The sequence below is a fragment of the Myxine glutinosa genome, chromosome 6 (assembly GCF_964187855.1).
Source record: "Myxine glutinosa chromosome 6, kmMyxGlut1.1, whole genome shotgun sequence".
Classification (NCBI taxonomy): domain Eukaryota; kingdom Metazoa; phylum Chordata; class Myxini; order Myxiniformes; family Myxinidae; genus Myxine; species Myxine glutinosa.
In genome coordinates, this window is record NC_136266.1 from 10,034,740 (window position 1) to 10,058,853 (window position 24,114).

At 46.0% G+C, this 24,114-nt stretch overlaps 1 protein-coding gene across 1 annotated transcript in view; it reads left to right on the forward strand.

The window, feature by feature from the left end:
• LOC137429326 (uncharacterized) overlaps nt 1–10,534 on the forward strand; it is a 62,336-nt gene extending 51,802 nt beyond the window's left edge. The window contains exons 8-9 of the mRNA XM_068119280.2: nt 287–395; nt 9,961–10,534. Coding sequence (XP_067975381.2) covers nt 287–395; nt 9,961–10,140 — 289 coding nt within the window. The 3' untranslated portion in view covers nt 10,141–10,534. The remainder of the gene's footprint in view (nt 1–286; nt 396–9,960) is intronic.
• Nucleotides 10,535–24,114: the final 13,580 nt, after the last annotated feature.

Below are 24,114 nucleotides of genomic sequence, written 5' to 3' on the forward strand. Positions count from 1 at the left end.
TATAATGTCCAACACAGACGTGAGGTTGATGTTATATCATTTAATATCACAGAGTACCTTTAGTTGTTCTTCGGTATACCTCAAAAATAAAACAAGAATCCCTTTTTAAAATCCATTTATCTTGAGGTCTCATGGGGTTTGATGTTTGATGAGAATACAGTGAGAACCTCATCAGATCTTATAAGAAATGCATATTAATTTTTTTGTAGTTGAAAATGTTACAAATGAAATGTCGGTGAAATAGCCAGTTCTTCGAAATGGTTTGTAACTGATATGTTGGGTGCAGAATGTGTGCAGACGATACTCAATACCTGCTTGTGGCTATAAGGAGAGATCTCTGGAAACTTCAGGGTCAGTTGAAGGTCGTATGTGCTGATTTGAAACAAAGTCTGGAGGTAAGGATGATATGAAAGTTGTACATATTGTTATGTCGGGAGGGTAGCGCAATATCTAGAGCCAGATAGATCTGTGTAGGTAGGTATCGGACTGTCGAGATAGGGAATCTACCTGTAATAAGTTCTGTGTGTTTAGGCGGTTTGTCGGTTAAGAAGTATACCTGTGGACATACCAGGATGTTCGAGTGTTAGATGGAGTAGGGATTTAAAGATAATGCCCCTGTGTGTCACACCTGGTCATCAAACCTTTGTCCCTTATGGCAATGCACACCTGTAGACACTTAGTTAGGCCCTTCAGTGCACGCATTAATTAAATTCCCTTCCCTGACAAGACTTTGGAAGAAAACGGACAGGAAGCCAGTTCAGGTCACCGCTGCATGGACCGCAGCCAGCTACACCTCCGCTAGGCCTCGAGTAACACGCTACATGCTATGACCACGCTACACGCTATGTGCTATGACCACGCTACACGTGCTATGACCACGCTACACGCTACATGCTGTAACCACGCTCCAGCCCTGTGAATCGGTGGAAGGCACTGATTGGGTGGCGCGCCGAGGCGGACGTCACCGCCGCAAGGTTATAAAAAGGGCGCACCAAACTCTATGCGCAGTCCTAGCCCGAGTTCGCTGGCTTGCTTCTGAGAGTTCTCTTGAGTTGAGTGGAGTTTGCTTGCTTCTTGCACGTTCCTTTGTCTCTCTGGCACGTCCAACCTTTGGGAGAGCTGACTGGGGCATGGCAGACCGATCGTGTGTGGAGATCGACCGTGTGTGGGGCTCGCCAGCCTGTGTTGGACGCGTGGTGCTTGGTGCACGGACCTCGTGAGCGGCGAGATAATTGGAGCTTGGGGCGAGGCCTGGTGGTGCATGAGCGGAGCTTGGAGCCGCGTGGGACGTCGACGGACGCAAGACTACAGATGAGATGAGGCTGCACTCACACCCCACATTTACAAGTACATGACGTTTTCTTTTATTAATTCTTCCCTCGTTTCGTTTCTGAAGTCTGGTGTGTGGGATCCCAATTTCGAAAGTAGATTTATCATCGCGTTTCCCTGTCCCGACTTTTGATTTAATAAACCCTTGTATTATTTTTCATTCCTTGTTAAAACCATGTCCATTTGAGTTCGTTCGCCTTCCACAGGTACGCGCTTTTACTGTAGCTCCCACTTTCCTTCTTCCTCCCGCGTTTATTATAGCACAATCCGTGTTTGGTCGTCACCTCCATTAAAGTCTGTTTCGGTCCATCCGCGAGCCCTGGTATTCACCGAAGGGTTCACGCGACAATATAGCTCATATTACAGCTCGAGCAATGGGAGTCTGAGTGTATGCGAGAAGAGTTGGGGGTATGAACAAGAGAAGAGTTGGTGGTATGAACGAGAGAAGAGTTAGGGGTATGGACGAGAGAAGAGTTAGGGGTATGGACGAGAGAATAGTTTGGGGTATGGATGAGAGAAGAGTTGGGGGTAGGAAAGAGACAAGATTTCAAGGTATGGATGAGAGAATAGTTGGGGGTACGAACGAGAGAAGAGTTGGGGTACGGAAGAGAGAAAAGTTGGGGGTATGAATGAGAGAAGAGTTGGGGGTATGGACGAGAGAAGAGTTGGGGGTATGGATGAGAGAAGAGTTGGGGGTATGGACGAGAGAAGAGTTGGGGGTATGGACGAGAGAAGAGTTGGGGGTATGGACGAGAGAAGAGTTAGGGGTATGGATGAGAGAAGAGTTGGGGGTACGAACGAGACAAGAGTTCGAGGTATGGATGAGAAAATAGTTGGGGTACGGACGAGAGAAAAGTTGGGGGTACGAACGAGAGAAGGTTTGGGGATACGGACGAGAGAAGAGTTGGGGGTATGGATGAGAGAAGAGTTAAGGGTCGGACGAGAGAAGAGTTGGGGGTATGGACGAGAGAAGGGTTGGGGGTATGGATGAGAGAAGAGTTGGGGGTATGGATGAGAGAAGAGTTGGGGGTATGGACGAGAGAAGGGTTGGGGGTACGGATGGGAGAAGTGTTGGGGGTATGAACAAGAGAAGAGTTGGGGGTATGAACAAGAGAAGAGTTGGGGGTATGAATGAGGGAAGGGTTAGGGGTACGAACGAGAGAAGAGTTTGGGGTACGAACGAGAGAAGAGTTGGTATGGATGAGAGAAGAGTTGGGGGGTATGGACGAGAAAACAGTAGGGGGTACAAACGAGAGAAGAGTTGAGGGTACGAACGAGAGAAGAGTTGGGGGTACGGATGAGAGAAGAGTTGGGGTATGGATGTGAGAAGAGTTGGGTGTATGGATGAGAGAAGAGCTCAGGGTATGGACGAGAGAAGAGATTGGGGTATGGATGAGAGAAGAGCTCGGGGTATGGATGAGAGAAGAGTTGGGGGTATGGATGAGAGAAGAGCTCGGGGTATGGATGAGAGAAGAGCTCAGGGTATTGACGAGAGAAGCGTTGGGGGTATGGACGAGAGAAGAGTTGGGGTATGGCTGAGAGAAGAGTTAGGGGTATGAATGAGAGAAGAGTTGGGGGTATTGTTATGGATTCGTCACTTCCGTCATTGTGGTTTTCATCCACTGTAAGCACTTTTGGTTCCATGTATTATTATTGTTATCGTTTAAGTGAAATGGAGATAACTGTTTTCAAATGGTGAAAAAATTAGTGTTTTAAAAGAAACCGGAAACCGGATCAGGAGAAAACCGGAAGAAGAAGAAGAGGAAGAAAAGCGGAGCAAGAGAGGTCGGAAAAGAAAGCTGAGCTGCTTTGAGGTCTCGAGGAGACGCTGGCGAACGGGGGTCACGAGCAAACTTTGGGTTTCCTGGGAAAGGGATTCCTGTGACAGAGTGGTTATCGCTGTGACAGATAAACTTGCGTGACAGGTTTTGCGGTTGATTCCGAAGAGAATCGTTGTTGGAGAGCAGGTACGCCTTCAGTACTGGCCCGTCAGCCATTTTTCCTCGCTCCCGCCAATTTCGCATCGCTCCAGCCTTTTCACCTCGCTCCAGCCATTTCACTGCACCCAGCCGTTAGCCTGGTTTGCGTGTGTAATGTGGATTTCGATTGGGAATTTGTGGTTCACCGTTTGGGAGCCGTTGAACGTTCATACCTGAAGGTGTGATTTCCCAGTCGCCTTTTGAGGACACCTTTGCGCATCTTTGGCAGCGTGACTGTCAGCCCAACTGAATTCTGGTCTCGATGCGACATCGTTCTTGCGATCACCGGAGCGTGGATTGACTTTGGCTTGATGCAGGGATAGAGACTTTGGGAATGTTCTTTTCGCTCACTTGGAGTACAGCGAATTATATTGGAAGAAACTGATGGTACCATCATAGGAATGATATAATATTTGTTGTACAATTGATTAATATTGTTCTTGTGCTGTTATTCTTGTGTGACCTTAATACAATACTTGTTTTTTGGTAACAATTGGTGTGGTTTCACCATTGGTCATTGACACACAGAATAACACATCTTTCTGCCGTGACTCCTTTCGGGGCTCGGAGGTACACCGTGACCGGGGTTTGGGGAGGAGCACGTAACAGATGGACGAGAGAAGAGCTCGGGGTATGGATGAGAGAAGAGCTCTGGGTATGGACGAGAGAAGAGTTGGGGGTATGGACGAGAGAAGAGTTGGGGTATGGATAAGAGAATAGTTAGGGGTATGGATGAGAGAATAGCTAGGGGTATGGATGAGAGAAGAGCTCGGGATATGGATGAGAGAAGAGCTCGCGGTATGGATGAGAGAAGGGCTCAGGGTATGGATGAGAGAAGAGCTCGGGGTATGGATGAGAGAAGATCTTGGGGTATGGATGAGAGAAGATCTTGGGGTATGGATGAGAGAAGAACTCGGGGTATGGACGAGAGAAGAGTTGGGGTGTGGATGGGATGGGGGTTGGGGGTATGGACGAGGAAGAGTTGAAGCTATGAACAAGTGTGCATGTTCGGGGTAATGACGAGATAGATGGAGGTATGGATGAGGTGAGAGCTGGAGGTATGGATGAGGTGAGAGCTGGAGGTATGGATGAGGTGAGAGCTGGAGGTATGGATGAGGTGAGAGCTGGAGGTATGGATGAGGTGTGAGCTGGAGGTATGGATGAGGTGAGAGCTGGAGGTATGGATGAGGTGAGAGCTGGAGGTATGGATGAGGTGAGAGCTGGAGGTATGGATGAGGTGTGAGCTGGAGGTATGGATGAGGTGAGAGCTGGAGGTATGGATGAGGTGAGAGCTGGAGGTATGGATGAGGTGTGAGCTGGAGGTATGGATGAGGTGAGAGCTGGAGGTATGGATGAGGTGAGAGCTGGAGGTATGGATGAGGTGGCATGATGGGTGTATGAGTTAAGGTCGAAATGGAAGTCGGAGATGATGATGATTCCTGAATTGGAAGTATGGGACAGGTTTGAGGTCCAAGACCGTGGGAGATCAAGGAAATGATGGGTGAGGTTGTTGTCGGATGTTGATTCACTATATAGGAGGGAGCTGTAGATGATTTGAAGTGGAAAATGAAGGAACGTGTATACTTCAACTTGCAAGAAATAATGAACAATACATATACCTGTATTTTTACACCACATGTACAAATGCAACTTGCCCCAGTTCGGGAATTTCTATGCACTGGAACTATTTCATAACTCTCCCTTGGGGGTATGGATGAGATGAGCACTCTGGGAGCACGTGTTCCTCCAGTAAACTCCTCTTGGTTAAATTTCCAAAGTCTAGACTAACTAACTGCACATCTCAACTCTATTATTCCTCATTTCTCCCATCTATGGAATCATCATGCAGAGGATGTTATTTCTCACTCTTCCCTCCAGAACTTCAAGCAAGCAGGAGCCACCATCTCTTATCATCGCCGATCCTAACCCATGATCTTTATTACCCCCATTAACCTTTCCTAACCCAAACATCATCTGACTTGCTTGTTTGAGTGTTACCTACCCTAATCTTTCTCCTCTTTTCCTGGTCTTTTATTCCCTTGATATTTATCCCACTGTCAGATCTACCTTGCTTTTCCATGACCCTTGCTCCTGTAAAAATTATAAAATGTTGTTTCCAAACAAGACATTTAAAGTTTATCTGGGCATTTCCTGTTGTTCAAATTTTTGTACTTTTTTTCAAGTTCCTCTACTTACACATTCAATACATTTCTATCAAAAGAACGCTCTCTTCTCTCCCAGTGGAAGTTTGAGTGCCCAAGGCAGTGCATTGGGCCCAGGCTTGGTCCTTATCGACAGGGTGAATCAAAAGTAGCGCCCGCGCCCAATTTCTGTTTTTTCGGCTGTCAGATTCTTTCTGGGATGTCATGTTGTTAATAATTGTCTTGCAGATTATTATTTTTCTTAATTTATTTATTTTTGTTTTTATTTTCAGGTTATTGCTGAGAGTTTGGAAAGTTACTGAAGTTGCACCAAATTGAACCATGAATTACCTTTCAATGAATCAACGCATTGCGGCCGTGAAACATTACTACAAATGTAATGAACAACCAACGATGGCGGCACGCCGTTTGGCACAGGAATTCGATATTAACCCACCCCAGGGAAGAAACACATGATTGATTGTCGAGAAATTTGAAGCAACAGGGTCGGTAGCCACTGCAAAGAAGTCCGGTCGTCCGAAAATGGCAACGAATGTAGCTAAGGCTGAAGAAGTCATCAGGAGACTGGAACAAAATCCGCAAAAGTCAACTCGCCGTTTATCTGCAGAGTTGGAAGTGAGCCAATCAAGTGTTATCCGTATCCTTCACCAGAAAAACTGGAAACCTTACATTCCACGCTTACTGCGTGCCCTTCATGATGGAGATGACGACCGGCGTCTTCAATTTTGCGAAGAGTTCTTAGCTAAACTTGACGAAGAGGACACAATGCTAGACAGCATCTGGTGGTCAGATGAGGCATGTTTTAAGCTTAACGGCACAATTAACAGACACAATTGTGTCTACTGGGCTGCGGAGAACCCAAGAGTGACAGTTGAGGAGTTAAATTTACCTGGCGTGACAGTTTTGGCAGCCATATCTCCATTAGGGATAATTGGACCCTTTTTCTTTGAGGGATCTGTCACTGCAGAAATTTACCTGGATATGCTGCAAACCTTCTTTTGGCCCAGGGTACAAGATCAGGACTGTTATTTTCAGCAAGATGGAGCTCCACCTCAATATGGACGTCATGTTCGTCAGTGGCTTGATGAAAACTTTCCCAGAAAGTGGATCGGCCGCCGCGGTCCGATCGAGGGCCGGCACGCTCCCCAGACCTTACACCTCCAGATTTCTTTCTTTGGGGGCTCATGAAAGACTTTGTTTATCGTGAAAAGCCTCGTACCATTCAGGACTTGAAGGCTCAAATCACTGCAAAGTTTGAGGAAATTGATATTGAACTCTGCAAGCGTGTGTGCCACTCTGTGCCTGCTCGGCTGCAATTGTGCATCGATCACGAGGGAGGGCACTTTGAAAATTGCAAGTAAAACAGCTTGGTACACTTCCGTAATAATTTTACCCCGAATAAATGGTTAGATAAACATGTCATTCATTTATTTATACCTTCTTGAACACTGTAATACAAATGTCAAACAAACAATCAACTGACAGAAATATATATCTCTATATATAAAGGAGGAGTGTCTGTGTGTGTGTGTGTGTGTCTGTCTGGATGTCTGCTTATAACTCAAGAACTACACATCGGAGAAAGGTTTTAGACACAGATTCGGAATCAGCATAAAATCCCGGTGGTTTTAGGCTACGTTTTATTTTAATATCAATGGTTTAAAAAAACCGCGCCAGCTGCAATTCCATGGTGTAGTTTGTGGCGGCACTAGACGTTCGGGGTGTATTGCAATGGTTTGTCGGGTTTGGCTGTGGGTCCAGAATAGCTCCCATTTCCTTATGTTCTTCCACTTTTATTTTGATTCTTCTGTTACAACGCCTTCCTTATCTACCTTATATCCCCCCGATGAGGCCTCTACATAATTTCATGCGGCAGAATTTCGTGCATTTTGAGTGAAAGAAGTGAGACGAAGTTGTAGGAGGAAGAAGAGGCGCGGTCACTGTGGAGGCCCCGATCGTGAGTGGAAATGCGGGGAATTGCGTTTGTATCGCAAAGTAAAGGATCTGCATTCATTTCTGAACTTGCATTGGTGGATTGTTATACATCTGCATTATTTTTCATAAAAAAACTTTATGTTGAACTTGAAGGCTCCAAGCATGGACTATATATATAGCCCTCATTGAGGTAAAAATAAAAGTAAAAAGCTGCTATCACTTGCCAAGCTAGCCGTTCCCCCCTCCCCCTCCCCCCCCTCCCCCCTCCTCCCCCCTCCTCCTCCCCCCCTCTCCCTCCCCTCCCCCATCTCCCTCCCCCCTTCCCCTCCACTCCCTCTCCCCTCCCTAAATCCTTCCCAACCCCCTCACCATCAACCACCCCTCCACCTCCCCTCTTCCCTCCCCCCTCACCTCCCCTCCTCCCTCACTCCTCTCCCTCCCCTCCCCCTCCCCTCCCCCTCCCCTCCCCCCTCACTCCTCTCCCTCCCCCTCCCCTCCCCTCCCCCTCCCCTCCCCCCCTCCTCCTCCCCCCCCTCCCCTCCTCCTCCCCCTTCCCTCCCCCCTCCCCCTCACCTCCCCTCCCCCTCACCTCCCCCCTCCACTCCCCCTCCCCCTCCACTCCCCCTCCCCCTCCACTCCCCCTCCCCCCCTCACATCCCCCCCTCCCCCCTCCCCTTCCTCCTCCCCCTCCCTCCTCTTCTCCCCTCCCTCCTCTTCTCCCCTCCCCCCTCTTCTCCCCTCCCCCCCTCTTCTCCCCTCCCCCCCTCTTCTCCCCTCCCCCCCTCTTCTCCCCTCCCCACCCTCTCCTCCCCCCCCCGTTCCCTGCCCCTCCCTCCTCCCCTCCCTTCGCTTCCCCCGCCCGGCAATGCCGTGTACTTCCCATGGCCAGCTGTACGTGGGCTGCTCGAGGGTTGGAAAACCAAGCAATCTTTATGTCTTGGCACCAAGTAAGAAAACCAGAAATGTTGTACACCAAGAGGTTTTGAGAAATTGAAAATTGACAAAACGTCATGTAGGAAATGATATATATATATAATATATAAACATATATATATATATATAAAAACAGAAATCGGGTGCTACTTTTGACTCACCCTACACAACATCGTCGATGATCTGGAAAAATCCTCTCTTCCCTTTTCCAGACGACTCCACATTGTGTTGTATAATACCCCCATCTCACTGATAAACAGACAGCTGCTACATCACTCTAACCAAAACCACCGTTTAGAGGCCATTTTTCCCCGCAAAGCGGGGGTTGGCCTTTTTCGGGGATCGTGGTTGTTGTTGTTTTTTTCGGTCCCCTTTTTGAAGCAATGTTTTACGGCCGGATGCCCTTCCTGACGCCAACCCTTTTTGTCGCCTTTTTACGACAAGCAGGGAATTACCAGTGAACTGTTACTCAATTAGCCGACCTCGGAAGGATGACAGGCTGAGTCAACCCCCCTGGCGTTAATTCAGCGATCGACCGGGATTCGAACCCAGGATCCTAGGATCCTGCTACATCACTCTGATGATCTGTAATTGATTAGATGTTGATGTTACATGGAACATGTCTTTAAATTCTGGAATATCTCAGTCTCACCCTGTCGCTCCGTTAGGATCGTCAAACGAACACACGTGTCTATTTCCATGGTCAGCCACTGGAAGAGGTTCAGTCTCTTCATATTCTATGCCTCACAATCGGCCATGACCTTTCCTGGACTGACCACAAGCTGGCCTCCAAAGCTAGATGCAGATTGGGAATTCTCAATCATTCCCAGTCAACTCTTGAAAAATTAGAACTATTCACAGTCTACGAGGCCTTTGTGGAGTACTGCTCTCCGCTATGGGTTGGCACCCCAGCATCACGTCTGTCTTTCCTGGATTCTATGGAAACAAAAGCCCTTAATATTATAGGAATCTCTTACCATGAGATCGAAGCACAAGACCTGTTGCTTTCACATCTCAGCCAAATTGGTGATTTACTGCGTATCCTATGGTCTTGCTACCTCTGCCCTTTCAACTCTCCGACCCTCCCTATATCTTCCAGGATGCACATGTTCTTCCGGTAACTCTCTCCCGGTTAAACTTACAAAATCCAGGCTAACTGCACACCTCAACTCTTTTCTTCCTTGCTTCTCCCATTTATGGAATTACATTCCAGAGGCTGTGATGTCACACTCCTCCCTCTAGGATATCAAGCATTGCATGCACCGCCATCATATCTGCCCATGTCCCCACATTTGGTAATTTATATCTCCATTAACCCTTACTAACCCCAATACTTGCATGCTATGGTGTTCCTTCCCACCTCTCTCTCTCTCCTCCGTTCCTGGTCGTTCATTCACTTGTTTAAATAATTGCTCTGCTGCCCCACTGCCATCTTGCTTTTCCATGATCCTCAATATTGGTGGAGATAAAATGAAAAGTTGAGCCATCTCAAGCATCTCGATTGTCCGTTAAAGACTTCCTCATTGAATGAGGGTTTTAGGAAATGAATTCTGCACATTAAGTACTGCAAGTATAACTTGAAATTTCAATAAGGATTCTAATCTCCGTTTGTTTCTTTTCAGTTCGGTATATCTAAAGGTAACAAGATTCGAGGAAGAGGAGAAAAGGAGCAGTCCTGTTTGTCCACTTTCCAATCCCTCTCCTTTGGGCAGCACTCATCCAGAGCACACCATGATACTCCTCTCCTTTATCCTAATGAAGAATATGATGATGGGAAAATGACAAGAGGATTTGAAGAATGAAAATCCGGATTCTTCTTCACACATATAGGTCAAACCGACGATTCAAAGTGAAAATGATATTTTATTTCTTCATTTATTAATTGATATTTGATGCTTCTTATGAACGATGGCACATTTTATTATATCTCGGGCAGCCTTGAGTATGATTCTTTTTGGCTCTAAGGGAAAATATTTGCTCTCTTGGTGTCGATATTTGAACTTTTCTCATCACGCCATTTCGACAAACTCTTCTTATGATGTTCAATACAATAATAATATCAAGAAACGACCAATCAACAAGAGTAAAATCATCATCATCATCTCCTTATGATATACAAGACAACAATATCAAGAAAAGAACAATCAACAAGAGTAAAATCATCACCATCTCCTTATGATATACAAGACAATGATATCAAGAAAAGAACAATCAACAAGAGTAAAATCATCACCATCATCTCATGATATACAAGACAATGATATCAAGAAAAGAACAATCAACAAGAGTAAAATCATCACCATCATCTCGTTATGATATACAAGACAGTGATATCAAGAAAAGAACAATCAACAAGAGTAAAATCATCACCATCATCTCCTTATGATATACAGTCACGTGAAAAAGTAAGTACACCCCATGTAAAGTTTTGACTTTTTCAACATATTTCAACATACAGCTATTTGATCTTCATTTCAACAATATTGATAGACAAAGGTGATATTGAAGGAACTGCGCTCCAACGCGAGTCGAAAGAATTGACGCGACCAAAGACGGAATTCGTCCGAGTTGCTTTATTGAAACAAAACAGCTCAGGTATTCTCACAAGCCCGTTTTTCGGGCAACAATATATATACACATTTATGTCGGGAAGTTTGCCCGGCAAAAGCTATACCGGGCATGCCCGGGTATCAAGGGCGAGCCTTGGAAAGGCGAGTCTGGACCTGCCCGGGCGTGTTTGGCTGCGGCCTGGCAAGTCGAGGCTGGGCGTGCCCGGGCGCTCTGGGCGAGCACTGGAAAGGCGATAGCGGGCATGCCCGGACGCTCTGGGCGAGCCCTGGAAAGGCGATAGCGGGCATGCCCGGACGCTCTGGGCGTGCCCTGGAAAGGCGATAGCGGGCATGCCCGGACGCTCTGGGCGAGCCCTGGAAAGGCGATAGCGGGCATGCCCGGGCGCTCTGGGCGAGCCCTGGAAAGGCGATAGCGGGCATGCCCGGACGCTCTGGGCGAGCCCTGGAAAGGCGATAGCGGGCATGCCCGGACGCTCTGGGCGAGCCCTGGAAAGGCGAGAGCGGGCATGCCCGGGAAAGACGAGACCGGGCGTGCCCGGGAGGTTCGGGCGTGCCCGGGAACAGTGAGTCCGGGCATGCCCGGGAGAGGCGCGTCTGGCCGTGTTCTGGCCGGTGCAAGGCGATTATGTACATCCAGCGGTAACCGCTACAATATAACATAACAAATATCATGAATCATTTACATTTTGTAGTCCATTGTATAATTTAAATAAACATAAATGAAAATTTAGCATGTGGAAAAAGTAAGTACACCCTTGGCTCTAATAGGTGGTATTGCCCCCTTTGGCAGAAACAACCTCAAGTAGGCGTTTCTTATAACTGTCTACCAGTCTCTGACATCGACTGGGAGAAATTTTTGCCCACTCCTCCATCCAGAATTCTTTCAGCTGTGTGATGTTTGAGGGGTTTCTTGCATGCACAGCTCGTTTCAAATCCCCCCACAACATCGCGATGGGATTTAGATCCGGGCTTTGACTTGGCCATTCCAGAACCCTCCATTTCTTTCTTTTCAGCCATTCCTTGGTGGGTTTACTGGTATGTTTAGGGTAATTGTCATGTCGCAAGGTCCACCTTCGGTTGAGCTTCAACTTTCCGACAGATGGCCTCACGTTATCCTCAAGCACCCTTTGGTACAATGAAGAATTCATAGTGGATTATATGATGGTGAGCTGCCCAGGCCCTGATGCAGCAAAGCTGCCCCAAACCATAATATTTCCACCACCATGCTTTACAGTTGGTATCAGGTTATTGTGGTCAAATGCTGTCTTTGGTTTTCGCCAAACATGTCTTCTGGTACTGTGGCCAAATAGCTCTACCTTTGACTCATCTGTCCAGAGCACATTGTTCTAGAAGTGCTGGTCTTTGCCTCGGTGTTCATTGGCAAACTTTAGTCTTGCCCTGATGTTCTTTCTGGACAGCAAAGGTTTCCTCCTGGCACACCTCCCATGCAGATCAAATTTGTGCAGCCTCATTCTAATGGGAGACTCGTGCACTTTGACATCAACAGTGGCAAGAGCTACCTGTAGGTCCCGTGATGACATTCTGGGGTTCTTCGGGACTTCTTTCAGCATCTTGCGGTCTCTTCTCGGGCTGAACTTGCTAGGGTGTCCTGGCCTGAACAAGTTGGCAGTTGTTTGGAATCTTCTCCACTTGTAGATGATCTTCCGGACAGTCGAATGATTGATTCCAAATTGTTTGGAGATCTTTTTAAAACCCTTCCCAGACTTGTAGGCATCTCTAACCTTCTTTCTGAAGGCCTCCTATAGCTCTTTTGATCTAGGCATGGTGACGCCGCACACTTCCAACAACAAAGAGCAAATCAAACTAAATGTCTGAGGTTTAAATAAGACTGGTTCCTCCAAGATCCTCTCTAACGATGTTCTAATCATTTGCACCTGAGCTGGTGCACCTGATTCTTATTTTAGGTATTTGTAGTAGTGATAAATGTAGGGGTGTACTTACTTTTTCCACATGCGAAATTTGCATTTATGTTTATTTAAATTATACAATGGACTACAAAATGTAAATGTTTCATGATATTTGTTATGTTATATCACCTTTATCTATCAATATTGTTGAAATGAAGATCAAATAGCTGTATGTTGAAATATGTTGAAAAAGTCAAAACTTTACATGGGGTGTACTTACTTTTTCACGTGACTGTACAAGACAATAATATCAAGAAAAGAACAATCACACAAGAGTAAAATCATCACCATCATCTCCTTATGATATACAAGACAATCATATCAACAAAAGAACAATCAACAAGAGTAAGAAAAGAACAATCAACAAGAGTAAAAACATTGCCATCATCTCCCTCTGATGTACAGCACAATAATATCAAGAAACGAACAATCAACAAGAGTAAAATCATCATCATCATCTTCATGGTCGTCTTCATCTCCTTATGATGTACAACACAATAATATCAAGAAAAGAACAATCAACAAGAGTAAAATCATCATCATCATCTTCATGGTCATCTTCATCTCCTTATGATGTACAACACAATAATATCAAGAAAAGAACAATCAAGAAGAGTACAATCATCACCATCATCTCCTTATGATATACAAGACAATAATATTGTTGCGGTTGTGCCATAAAGGCAAACCCCGTAGGGGAGAGTGGGGTAAGTTGAGCCTAAGGGTAAGTTGAGCTACCCCATGTTTCTTAGGAAGTGAAATATTTGAAGGTGTGTGAGTGCCATCTATACTTTCATAGCAACAGTCTTTCTTCCTGAGTACACATGCAGAGGAATATGAAGCAGGGGTAAGTAAGATCTAATGAAATTTGTATTTTTTTCGGAATTTCCCAAACTTTGAGTTAAGGTGTTTTGAGGGTGATAACAATAGAATTAATGGAAGCTTAATGAATTGTTTATGTAGTAATGTGAACATGAATGGTGTAGATTATTTACCTGAGAGTATGAATTGTAAATTGAATCAATACATGAAATGAGCATGTTTATATTCAAAGTGGCGCCCGTGGGGTAAGATGATCAATTGGGTCGGGTCAAGTTGAGCCATGGCTCATCTTACCTCATGAACATGTGTGCAAGATAAAGTTACTGCTTTATACGCAAGTTGGAGTTGAAAACTGTAGTTCTTGTAACACTGATACTTGTGTATAGATCTAAATCCTATTCCGAAGAATGATTTATGTAAATATTTTTGCATTAATCACAGGTAAATGGTAAAATGCCTTGGGACTATAAAAGGAAGACAGCACGTGGTTGTTCGAGTATTGTGTTTGTGGCAATTTACATATCATGTACACAAACCTGAATATGCCCATACTTCTCATTCTCAAACATCCATCTTCATTCCCTACTTATCATATTCTTCCTTCATTTCCAATCCATACTTGTTGTACCTCCGAAGTACTGCTCGGTAGTGAAAGTGATATTATGAAAGCTCAGCTGGGAAACGGGTTTAGGCATGTTTTGGGTCTACAGCCTGATGGAAGATCACCAAAGTTCTTTCCATACCAACCGACCACCTCCAGGGACCTCTCCCTCTCCACATCGTTTCTTCAGCTCCGACCTCCCCCCTCTCTCTATATTCACCATAGCTTTGCTTTCAGCAATTTCCCACAGCATTTCATTCTGGTTTCCCATTCGATGATCCATAGATCAGTGGTTTCAGTTTCACGTTTCAACATCAGTTTCACTTTGAGAAATCAGTTTAGATTCATTATCGCAACTTGTGATGTGACGCGAATAGTGCACAGAAAAGGTCATCAAAACCGACTTTGCGGAGGAAATTATCTAAGGGCTCGAAAGTGTTTTTAGGGTCATAAAGGGGTCTAAAGTGTTTAAAGAATCAATGATCTTAAAGGACGAAATGGGGTCTAAAGGAGTCGAAGGACAATAGAGCAAAAGGGGTCAAAAGTGTCCAAATGTTCTTAAATTGGCCAAAGTGTCTTAAAAAGTCAATCGGTCTGAAAAGTGTCAAAAGGTGTATGTGTCTTAAAAGTGTTGAAATGAGTATGAAGGGGTCTAAAGGATGTGAAGGTCTAAGGGGTGTAAAGGGTCAAAGGGGTCTAAGGGGTGTAAAAGTTCTAAAAGGTTTAAAGGGGTCGAAAGGGATCGAAGCAATGTAAAGGGTCAAAGGAGTGTTAGGGGTCTAAAGTGGTGTAAATAATCAGAGGTCTTAGGTCTCAAGTGTCTAAAGGGGTGTGCATGATCCAAGGGGTCTCAGCGGTGTAAATGGTCAAAGGGGTCTAAAGGGTTGAACAGGGTCTAAGGCAAGGGTCAGGAACCTTTTTGACTGGGAGAGCCATAAAAGCCAAATATTTCAAAATATATTTCATTGAGAGCCATATAGTATTTTTAACGTATAATAAATTAAATATGTCTTACTTTTAATGCGACTTCTGGTGCTGCATGGTTTTGCTGATGGCCTTGTAGTCTGGTTCATACGTGGTGAGGTTGAGCTTCATGCAGGCGTTGAGGCTTCCATCAGTTAAACGTGAGCGTAGGTTGGTCTTAATGTTCCTCATATGCGAGAATGACTGCTCACATGCATATGTAGAGCCAAACATGGTCAATACGGCAATACTCACACGCTGCATTGTGTGGTATGTCACAGGAAGCTCGTTCCAAGTTTTAAGAATCAGCTGGTCTTCAGGTTGAAGATTTTTCATTTCTGTCCACTTGTGTTCCCTCGCCAGCTCTGCTCGCTGTCGCGCAAGACTTTCCAACTCTCCATTAAGTGACTTGAACTTACTCATCCACATATCTGATGCCTTCAGGTCAGCAACTTCCAGCTCAAAGTCTCCGATAGAGACCCCGGGGATGCATGTCAGGTCGATTTTGTCCACTGCACACTCATGTGGATGAGTGATGAACTTGAAAAGACCAGTGCGCGCACGAAATTCTCCAAAACGTGCTTTGAATGACTGCAGGAGATTGGACGTAAAGCCAGCTAGCTGCTGGAGATCCAGATGTTGAGTGGAGTCACTTGCTAAGCATGCATCTCTAAATTGTTGCAGTCTTTCAAAGTGCAGAAGACGACCTGTTTCAATGTCCCTGAGAAAGACTTCCAGCTTGCTTTCAAATGCAAACACTGCTTGTTGAAGGGATGAGATTGTATTTCCAATACCTTGCATTTTCACATTGAGCTGGTTCAGATGGCCAGTTATGTCCACGAGATAGTGAAACTGCAGGAGCCAGTCAGTGTTGTCTAGCTCAGGATGCTTGACGCCTTTCATTTCAAGAAAAGTCCGGATTTCACTCAGGCAAGCTGCAAAACGGCTGAGCACCTTCGCCCTTGACAACCAACACACGTTGCTGTGTAAAAGCAGACCGGGATAATGATTCCCAACTTCTTCTAACAGAGCTTTAAACTGGTGATCATTTAAAGCTCGGGCAACAATAAAGTTGACCACTCGAATGACCAGCGACATCACCTCACCAAGCTCCTGGCCAAACGTCTGAGCGCAAAGCGCCTCCTGGTGCAGGATGCAATGAAAACTTAGGATGGCTCTCTTTTCATGTTCACGGAGAAGCGCTACAAATCCTTTGTTCTTCCCCAACATACAGGGTGCACCATCAGTACAGACAGAAATAAGTTTATCCATCGGTAGTTTTTTTTCTTTAGCAAACTCCATGAAAGACATGAATAAATCCTCTCCTCTTGTTGTCCCTTTCATTGGCAAAACAGCCAAGCTTTCCTCACGCAGTGTGTCACCTGCAGCATACCTGGCAATTATACTGCACTGAGATAGATGGCTAACGTCTGTTGACTCATCTAACGCGAGAGAAAAGTATGTCCCGGCGTTTATGTCCTTAATTTGTGTTTCCTCGACTTGATTTGCCATCATGATGCTACGATCGTGCACAGTTCTTGCTGACAGGGGCATGTCTTTTATTCGTTTGATTATCTTGTCTTTATTTGGGAAGTCATCAAACAGTTCATTGGCCACATCAAGCATGAATGTTTTGGCATACTCGCCATCTGTGAATGGCTTTCCATTCCTTACTATTGCCAAAGCACCCGCAAAGCCAGCGGAATTCCCGTCACCTTGCTTGGTCCACACACGTAGTTGCTGCTGACTCGCCTGCACTCTCCGCTGTAGCTCCTCGCATGCCCTTTTCCTGCTGTCCCCCGCTGGATATTTCGATGCAAATGAAGCATGGTGCGTATCGAAGTGCCGCTTTATATTTGACCGTTTCATCGATGCAATTTTATCATTGCATATTAGACATACCACAGATCCTGCTCTCTCACCAAATGCAAATTCCTCTGTCCACGCAGCCTGGAATGCACGGTAATCATCGTCTTTTTTTCTTTTCGCCATCTTTTCCGTTACAAGGGTTGAAGCGGATAAACTAGTTGGCTATCTGATAAAATTGATTTCTTCACCTTTACAATGACGCGGACATGCTCGCGAGCCATTGGTTCCCGACCCGACCCACGGGTGACCCGTGAAATTTATCTTCAAAACTAATTTCTGTTTACTTTAAAATGACACAGTATTATTAAGAAATATCACAAGTATTTTAAAATCAGTTCCAAACTGATTTTTTTTTTTTCAACTCAAAATTGTCTGGGAGCCATATGCCGTCACCGGAAGAGCCATATATGGCTCGCGAGCCATAGGTTCCTGACCGCTGGTCTAAGGGGTTTAAAGGGTCTAAGGGGTGTACATGATCCAAGGGGTCTCAGCAGTAAATGGTCTAAGGGGTTTAAAGGGTTGAACAGAGTCTACTGTTCTAATCTAAGGTTTAAAGGGTCTAAGGGGTGTAAAGGGTCGAAGGATGTCGAATGGGTTTAAAGCGTCTAAGGGGTGTAAAGGGTCTAAAGAGGTCTAAGACTGGGGTTCTTGGGGTATCCATACCTTGGGGTTCTTAACCTGGGGTATCCATACCCCTTGGGGGTATGGAGACCAAAATCTGGGAGTATGGGACTCGTAATAAATAATAAGAATAAATTGTAATAAATTCAATGAAATATCAACTTTAAATATATATATAAAATATATATTTAAATATAAATATATATATTTCAAAACAAATTATATTTATATAATTATATTTCAAACAAATACCCTAGCTTACCCTAGCTTGGCGAAGAGGGTAATGAAAGTGGTGGTTCCCTTCACAACTACGTATCTCTGTGAAACAGGTTTCTCTGCATTATTGAACCTGAAATAAAAGTGGAGAAATCGACTTGATGTGTCCGATGATATGCGAGTGGCGTTGTCACAAAATGTGCCCCGATTCCATATTCTGATTGCACGAAAACAGCAGCAACAATCTCGCTAATTAGTAAAACAGCTTGCATAAAACTTGCATGTTTTAGTTTAGTTTAGTTTGTTTTGCTTCTTTCTTAACAAGCAAATAAATAAAGAGAGATAAAATCCGAATGATTTTCTTTCCTGTTCTGTTCCTAATTATCCATATGTAAAACTGAGCTATTGAGATATTTTGAAGTCACACTGGAACCTAATGGGACTGGTAATCCGGCACGGATCCCCGAACTTGGCCCATTTTCTGGGAAATAAGTTACCAATTTTCATCCAAAAAAATAGGCAATTAAAGTAAAAACACCCCTCAGAATGCACCACAGAGCACCTAGAAATCAAAAAAATTCTAGAGGGACATGCCCCCAGTCCCCCCAAAGCTATGCGCACCTTTCGTGCACCTTGGTCAGTCAACAGTCTGGCGAAGGGGGTATAGGGAGATCGTTGGCAATCCGTTGGGGGTCTTAACAGGGAAAAAGGTTAAGAACCCCTGGTAAGAACCCCCTAGACTCTAAAGGGTGTAAAGGGTTAAAAGGGGTCTAAAGATGTTATAATGGGCGTAAAGGGTCGAAGCCTCTCTCACGAGCCTCGATCTTGTATACAAAAAAAAAAAAAAAAAAAAAGGGTCAAAGTGGTCTAAAGGAGTGTAAAGGGCGAAACTAAGGGGTGGGTCCTTTGACCTTAGTTAGACCCCTTTGATCTTAAACAAAGAGCGAAACAACAACTCACCTTGATGTGAGGATGAGGTAATCATTGGAGGTTCAACAGTTGGCAAGTGGTGGTTTGTAGTTGGCGTCACGTGGGTCCTTTTTTCTACAAACTATTTTTTCACCCTTGAGGCTGATGTTGCTAGATGAGCAGTAAAATAACCTTTAAATCGATATATAGGTTGTGTTGGTACTATTTTCGGTTTTTGAATAATTAGCGCATTTGAGAGGTCACGTGACTCCTTATTTGCCGAACTTACCGATCATGGTAACGTTTTAATGAAGAGTTGTTTCTCACATATAACATATTTGATGATCAGAGCTCACAATCAAATGAATTATATCGATATCTGTGTTTAAATCCCCCAAAAATTGGGCTTTTTATAAAGATTTGTATATGTGGATCGCCCGGTCGCACAGCATGTATGAGTGTATCCATAGGTGGCTTGTAGAAGCACGGCTTCAATTCAGCGCAAACCCAACAAGTCTGACATAATTGACGAATATCATCCAAGGAGAAAAGCAGGTTTATACTTCTAACAAAGTGGGCCATTCGTGCGACGCCCGGAGGACAAAGCGCAGCGTGTATTGACCATAGTTTGTCGACTGTCATTCCGGCGCAGATGGGCCGAGACAAAGCGTCGGCCACATGGTTGGCCTGCACACAATTTCATAGCAATAGTCAGCCAGTTTGATGCGCCAGCATGCGATCTTCTCAATCTCAATCTTTTGAGAATGTTTCTTGTCGTACATGAACGCAACTGACTGCTGATCAGTGATCACTGTGAATCGCTTCCCCCGAGAGAAAATGGCACCATCTACGGACCATTTCCATCACAGCGTAAGCCTCCTTTTCGATGGAGGAGTGTCGTGATCAGTCAGAGTGCTTGAGAAGAAAGCTACTGGTCAGCCCCCCTGATACATCCTCCAAACCAACACATGTGCCAAAGCAACACGCCCGCCCAAACAACACATCTGCCAAACCAATACATGCGCGAAACCAACACATGCGCCAAAACAACACCTGTGCCAAACCAACACATCCGCCAAACCAACACACCTGCCAAACCAACACATTCCCCAAACCAACACATGCGCCAAACCAACACATGCGCCAAAAAACACATGCACCAAAACAACACATCCACTAAACCAACACATGCGCCAAACCAACACAAGCGCCAAAAAAACACATGCGCCAAACCAACACATGCGCCAAACCAACACATGCGCCAAACCAACACATGCGTCAAACCAACACATGCGCCAAACCAACATATCCGCCAAACCAACACGTGTGCCAAAACAACACATGCGCCAAAAAAACACGCGCCAAAACAACACATCCACCAAACCAACACATCCGCCAAACCAACACAAGTGCCAAAAAAACACATGCGCCAAACCAACAGATCCGCTAAACCAACACATGCGCCAAATCAACACATGCGCCAAATCAACACATGCGCCAAACCAACACATGCGCCACACCAACACATGCTCCAAACCAACACATCCTCCAAACCAACACATGCGCCAAACCAACACGCTAGCACAATCAACACATCCGCCAAACCAACACATCCGCCAAACCAACACATGCGGCAAAACAACACCTGTGCCAAAGCAACACATCCGCCAAACCAAGACATCCGCCAAACCAACACATGCGCCAAAAAAACACATGCGCCAAACCAACACATGCGCCGAACCAACACGTCCGACAAACAAACACGTCCGCCAAACCAACACGTCCGCCAAACCAACACGTCCACCAAACCAACACATGCATCAAACCAACACATGCATCAAACCAACACAAGCGCCAAACCAACACATCCACCAAACCAACACATGCGCCAAACCAACACATGCGCCAAACCAACACATGCGCCAAACCAACACATGCGCCAAAACAACACATGCGCCAAACCAACACATGCGCCAAACCAACACATGCGCCAAACCAACACATCCGCCAACCAACACATGCGCCAAACCAACACGCCAGCCCAACCAACACGCCAGCCCAACCAACACGCCAGCACAACCAACACATCCCCCAAACGAACACATGTTCCAAACCAACATATCCGCCAAACCAACACATGCGGCAAAACAACACATGCGCCAAACCAACACATCCGCCAAACCAACAAATGCGCCAAACCAACACATCCTCCAAACCAACACATCCTCCAAACCAACACATCCGCCAAACAAACTCATGCGCCAAATCAACACATGCGCCAAAACAACACATGCGCCAAAACAACACATGCGCCAAACCAACACATCTGCCGAACCAACACATGCGCCAAACCAACACATCCGCCAAACCAATACATCCGCCAAACCAACACGTGCGCCAAAGCAACACGTGCGCCAAACCAACACGTCCGCCAAACCAAAACACCTGCCAAACCAACACATCTGCGAAACAAACACATGCGACAAACCAACACATCTGCCAAACCAATACATGTGCCAAACCAACACATGCGCCAAACCAACACATCCGCCAAACCAACACATGCGCCAAACCAACACATGCGCCAAACCAACACGACCGCCCAACCAACACATCCGCCCAACCAACACATCCGCCGAACCAACACATCCGCCAAACCAACACATCCACCAAACCAACATATCCGCCAAACCAACATATCCGCCAAACCAACACATCCGCCAAACCAACACATCCCCCAAACCAACACATGCGCCAAACCAACACATGCGCCAAACCAACACAAGCACCAAACCAACACATGCGTCAAAACAACACATCCACCAAACCAACACATGCGCCAAACCAACACATGCGCCAAACCAACACGACCACCCAACCAACACATCCGCCCAACCAACCCATCCGCCAAAGCAACACATCCGCCAAACCATCACATCCGCCAAACCAACACATCAGCCAAACCAACACATCCGCCAAACCAACACATCCCCCAAACCAACACATGCGCAAAACCAACACATGCGCCAAACCAACACATCCGCCAAACCAACACATCCGCCCAACCAATACATCTGCCAAACCAATACATCCGCCAAACCAACACATGTGCCAAACCAATATATCCGCCCAACCAATACATCCGCCAAACCAATACATCCGCCAAACCAACACAGGCGCCAAACCAACACATCCGCCCAACCAATACATCCGCCAAACCAATACATCCGCCAAAACAACACAGGTGCCAAACCAACACATGCGCCAAACCAACACATCTGCCAAACCAACACATGCGCCAAACCAACATCTGCCAAACCAACACATCCGTCACCCCAACACATGCGCCAAACCAACACATGTGCCAAACCAACACATGCGCCAAAACAACACATGCGCTAAACCAACACATGCGCTAAACCAACACATGCGCCAAACCAACACGCCAGCACAACCAACATCCGCCAAACCAACACATCCGACAAACCAACACATCCGCCAAACCAACACATGCGGCAAAACAACACATGCGCCAAAGCAACACATCCCCCAAACCAACACATGTGCCAAACCAACATATCCGCCAAACCAACACATGCGCCAAACCAACACATGCGCCAAACCAACACATCCGCCAAACCAACACATGCGTCAAACCAACACATGCGCCAAACCAACACATCCGCCAAACCAAAACACCTGCCAAACCAACACATCCGCCCAACCAACACATCCACCAAAGCAACACATCCGCCAAACCAACACATCTGCCAAACCAACACATCTGCCAAACCAAGACATCCGCCAAACCAACACATCCCCCAAACCAACACATGCACCAAACCAACACATGCACCAAACCAACACATGCGCCAAACCAACACATGCGCCAAAAAACACATGCGCCAAAACGACACATCCACCAAACCAACACATCCGCAAAACCAACACAAGCGCCAAAAAACACGTGTGTCAAAACAACACATCCACCAAACCAACACATCCGCAAAACCAACACAAGCGCCAAAAAAAATACATGCGCCAAACCAACACATCCACCAAACCAACACATGCGCCAAACCAACACATCCCCCAAACCAACACATGCGCCAAACCAACACATGCGCCAAACCAACATATCCGCCAAACCAACATGTGCGCCAAAACAACACATGCGCCAAAAAAACATGCGCCAAAAAAACACATGCGCCAAACCAACACATCCAACAAACCAACACATGCGCCAAACCAACACATGCGCCAAACCAACACATCCGCCAAAACAACACATGCGCCAAAACAACACGTGCGCCAAACCAACACAAGCCCCAAAAAAACACATGCGCCAAACCAACACATCCAACAAACCAACACATGCGCCAAACCAACATATCCGCCAAACCAACATGTGCGCCAAAACAACACATGCGCCAAAAAAACATGCGCCAAAAAAACACATGCGCCAAACCAACACATCCAACAAACCAACACATGCGCCAAACCAACACATGCGCCAAACCAACACATCCGCCAAAACAACACATGCGCCAAAACAACACGTGCGCCAAAACAACACGTGCGCCAAACCAACACAAGCCCCAAAAAAACACATGCGCCAAACCAACACATCCGCCAACCAACACATGCGCCAAATCAACACATGCGCCAAACGAACGCATGCGCCAAACCAACACATGCGCCAAACCAACACATCCTCCAAACCAACAAATGCGCCAAACCAACATGCCAGCACAATCAACACATCCACCAAACCAACACATCCGCCAAACCAACGCCTGCGGCAAAACAACACCTGCGCCAAACCAACACATCCGCCAAACCAATACATGCGCCAAACCAACACATCCGCCAAACCAACACATGCGCCAAACCAACACATGCGCCAAACCAACACATGCGCCAAACCAACACATGCGCCAAACCAACACATCCGCCAAACCAAAACACCTGCCAAACCAACACATCCGCCAAACCAACACAAGCGCCAACCCAACACATCTGCCAAACCAATACATGTGCCAAACCAACATGCGCCAAACCAACACATCCGCCAAACCAACACATGCGCCAAACCAACACGACCACCCAACCAACACATCCGCCCAACCAACCCATCCGCCAAAGCAACACATCCGCCAAACCATCACATCCGCCAAACCAACACATCAGCCAAACCAACACATCCGCCAAACCAACACATCCCCCAAACCAACACATGCGCCAAACCAACACATGCGCCAAACCAACACATCCGCC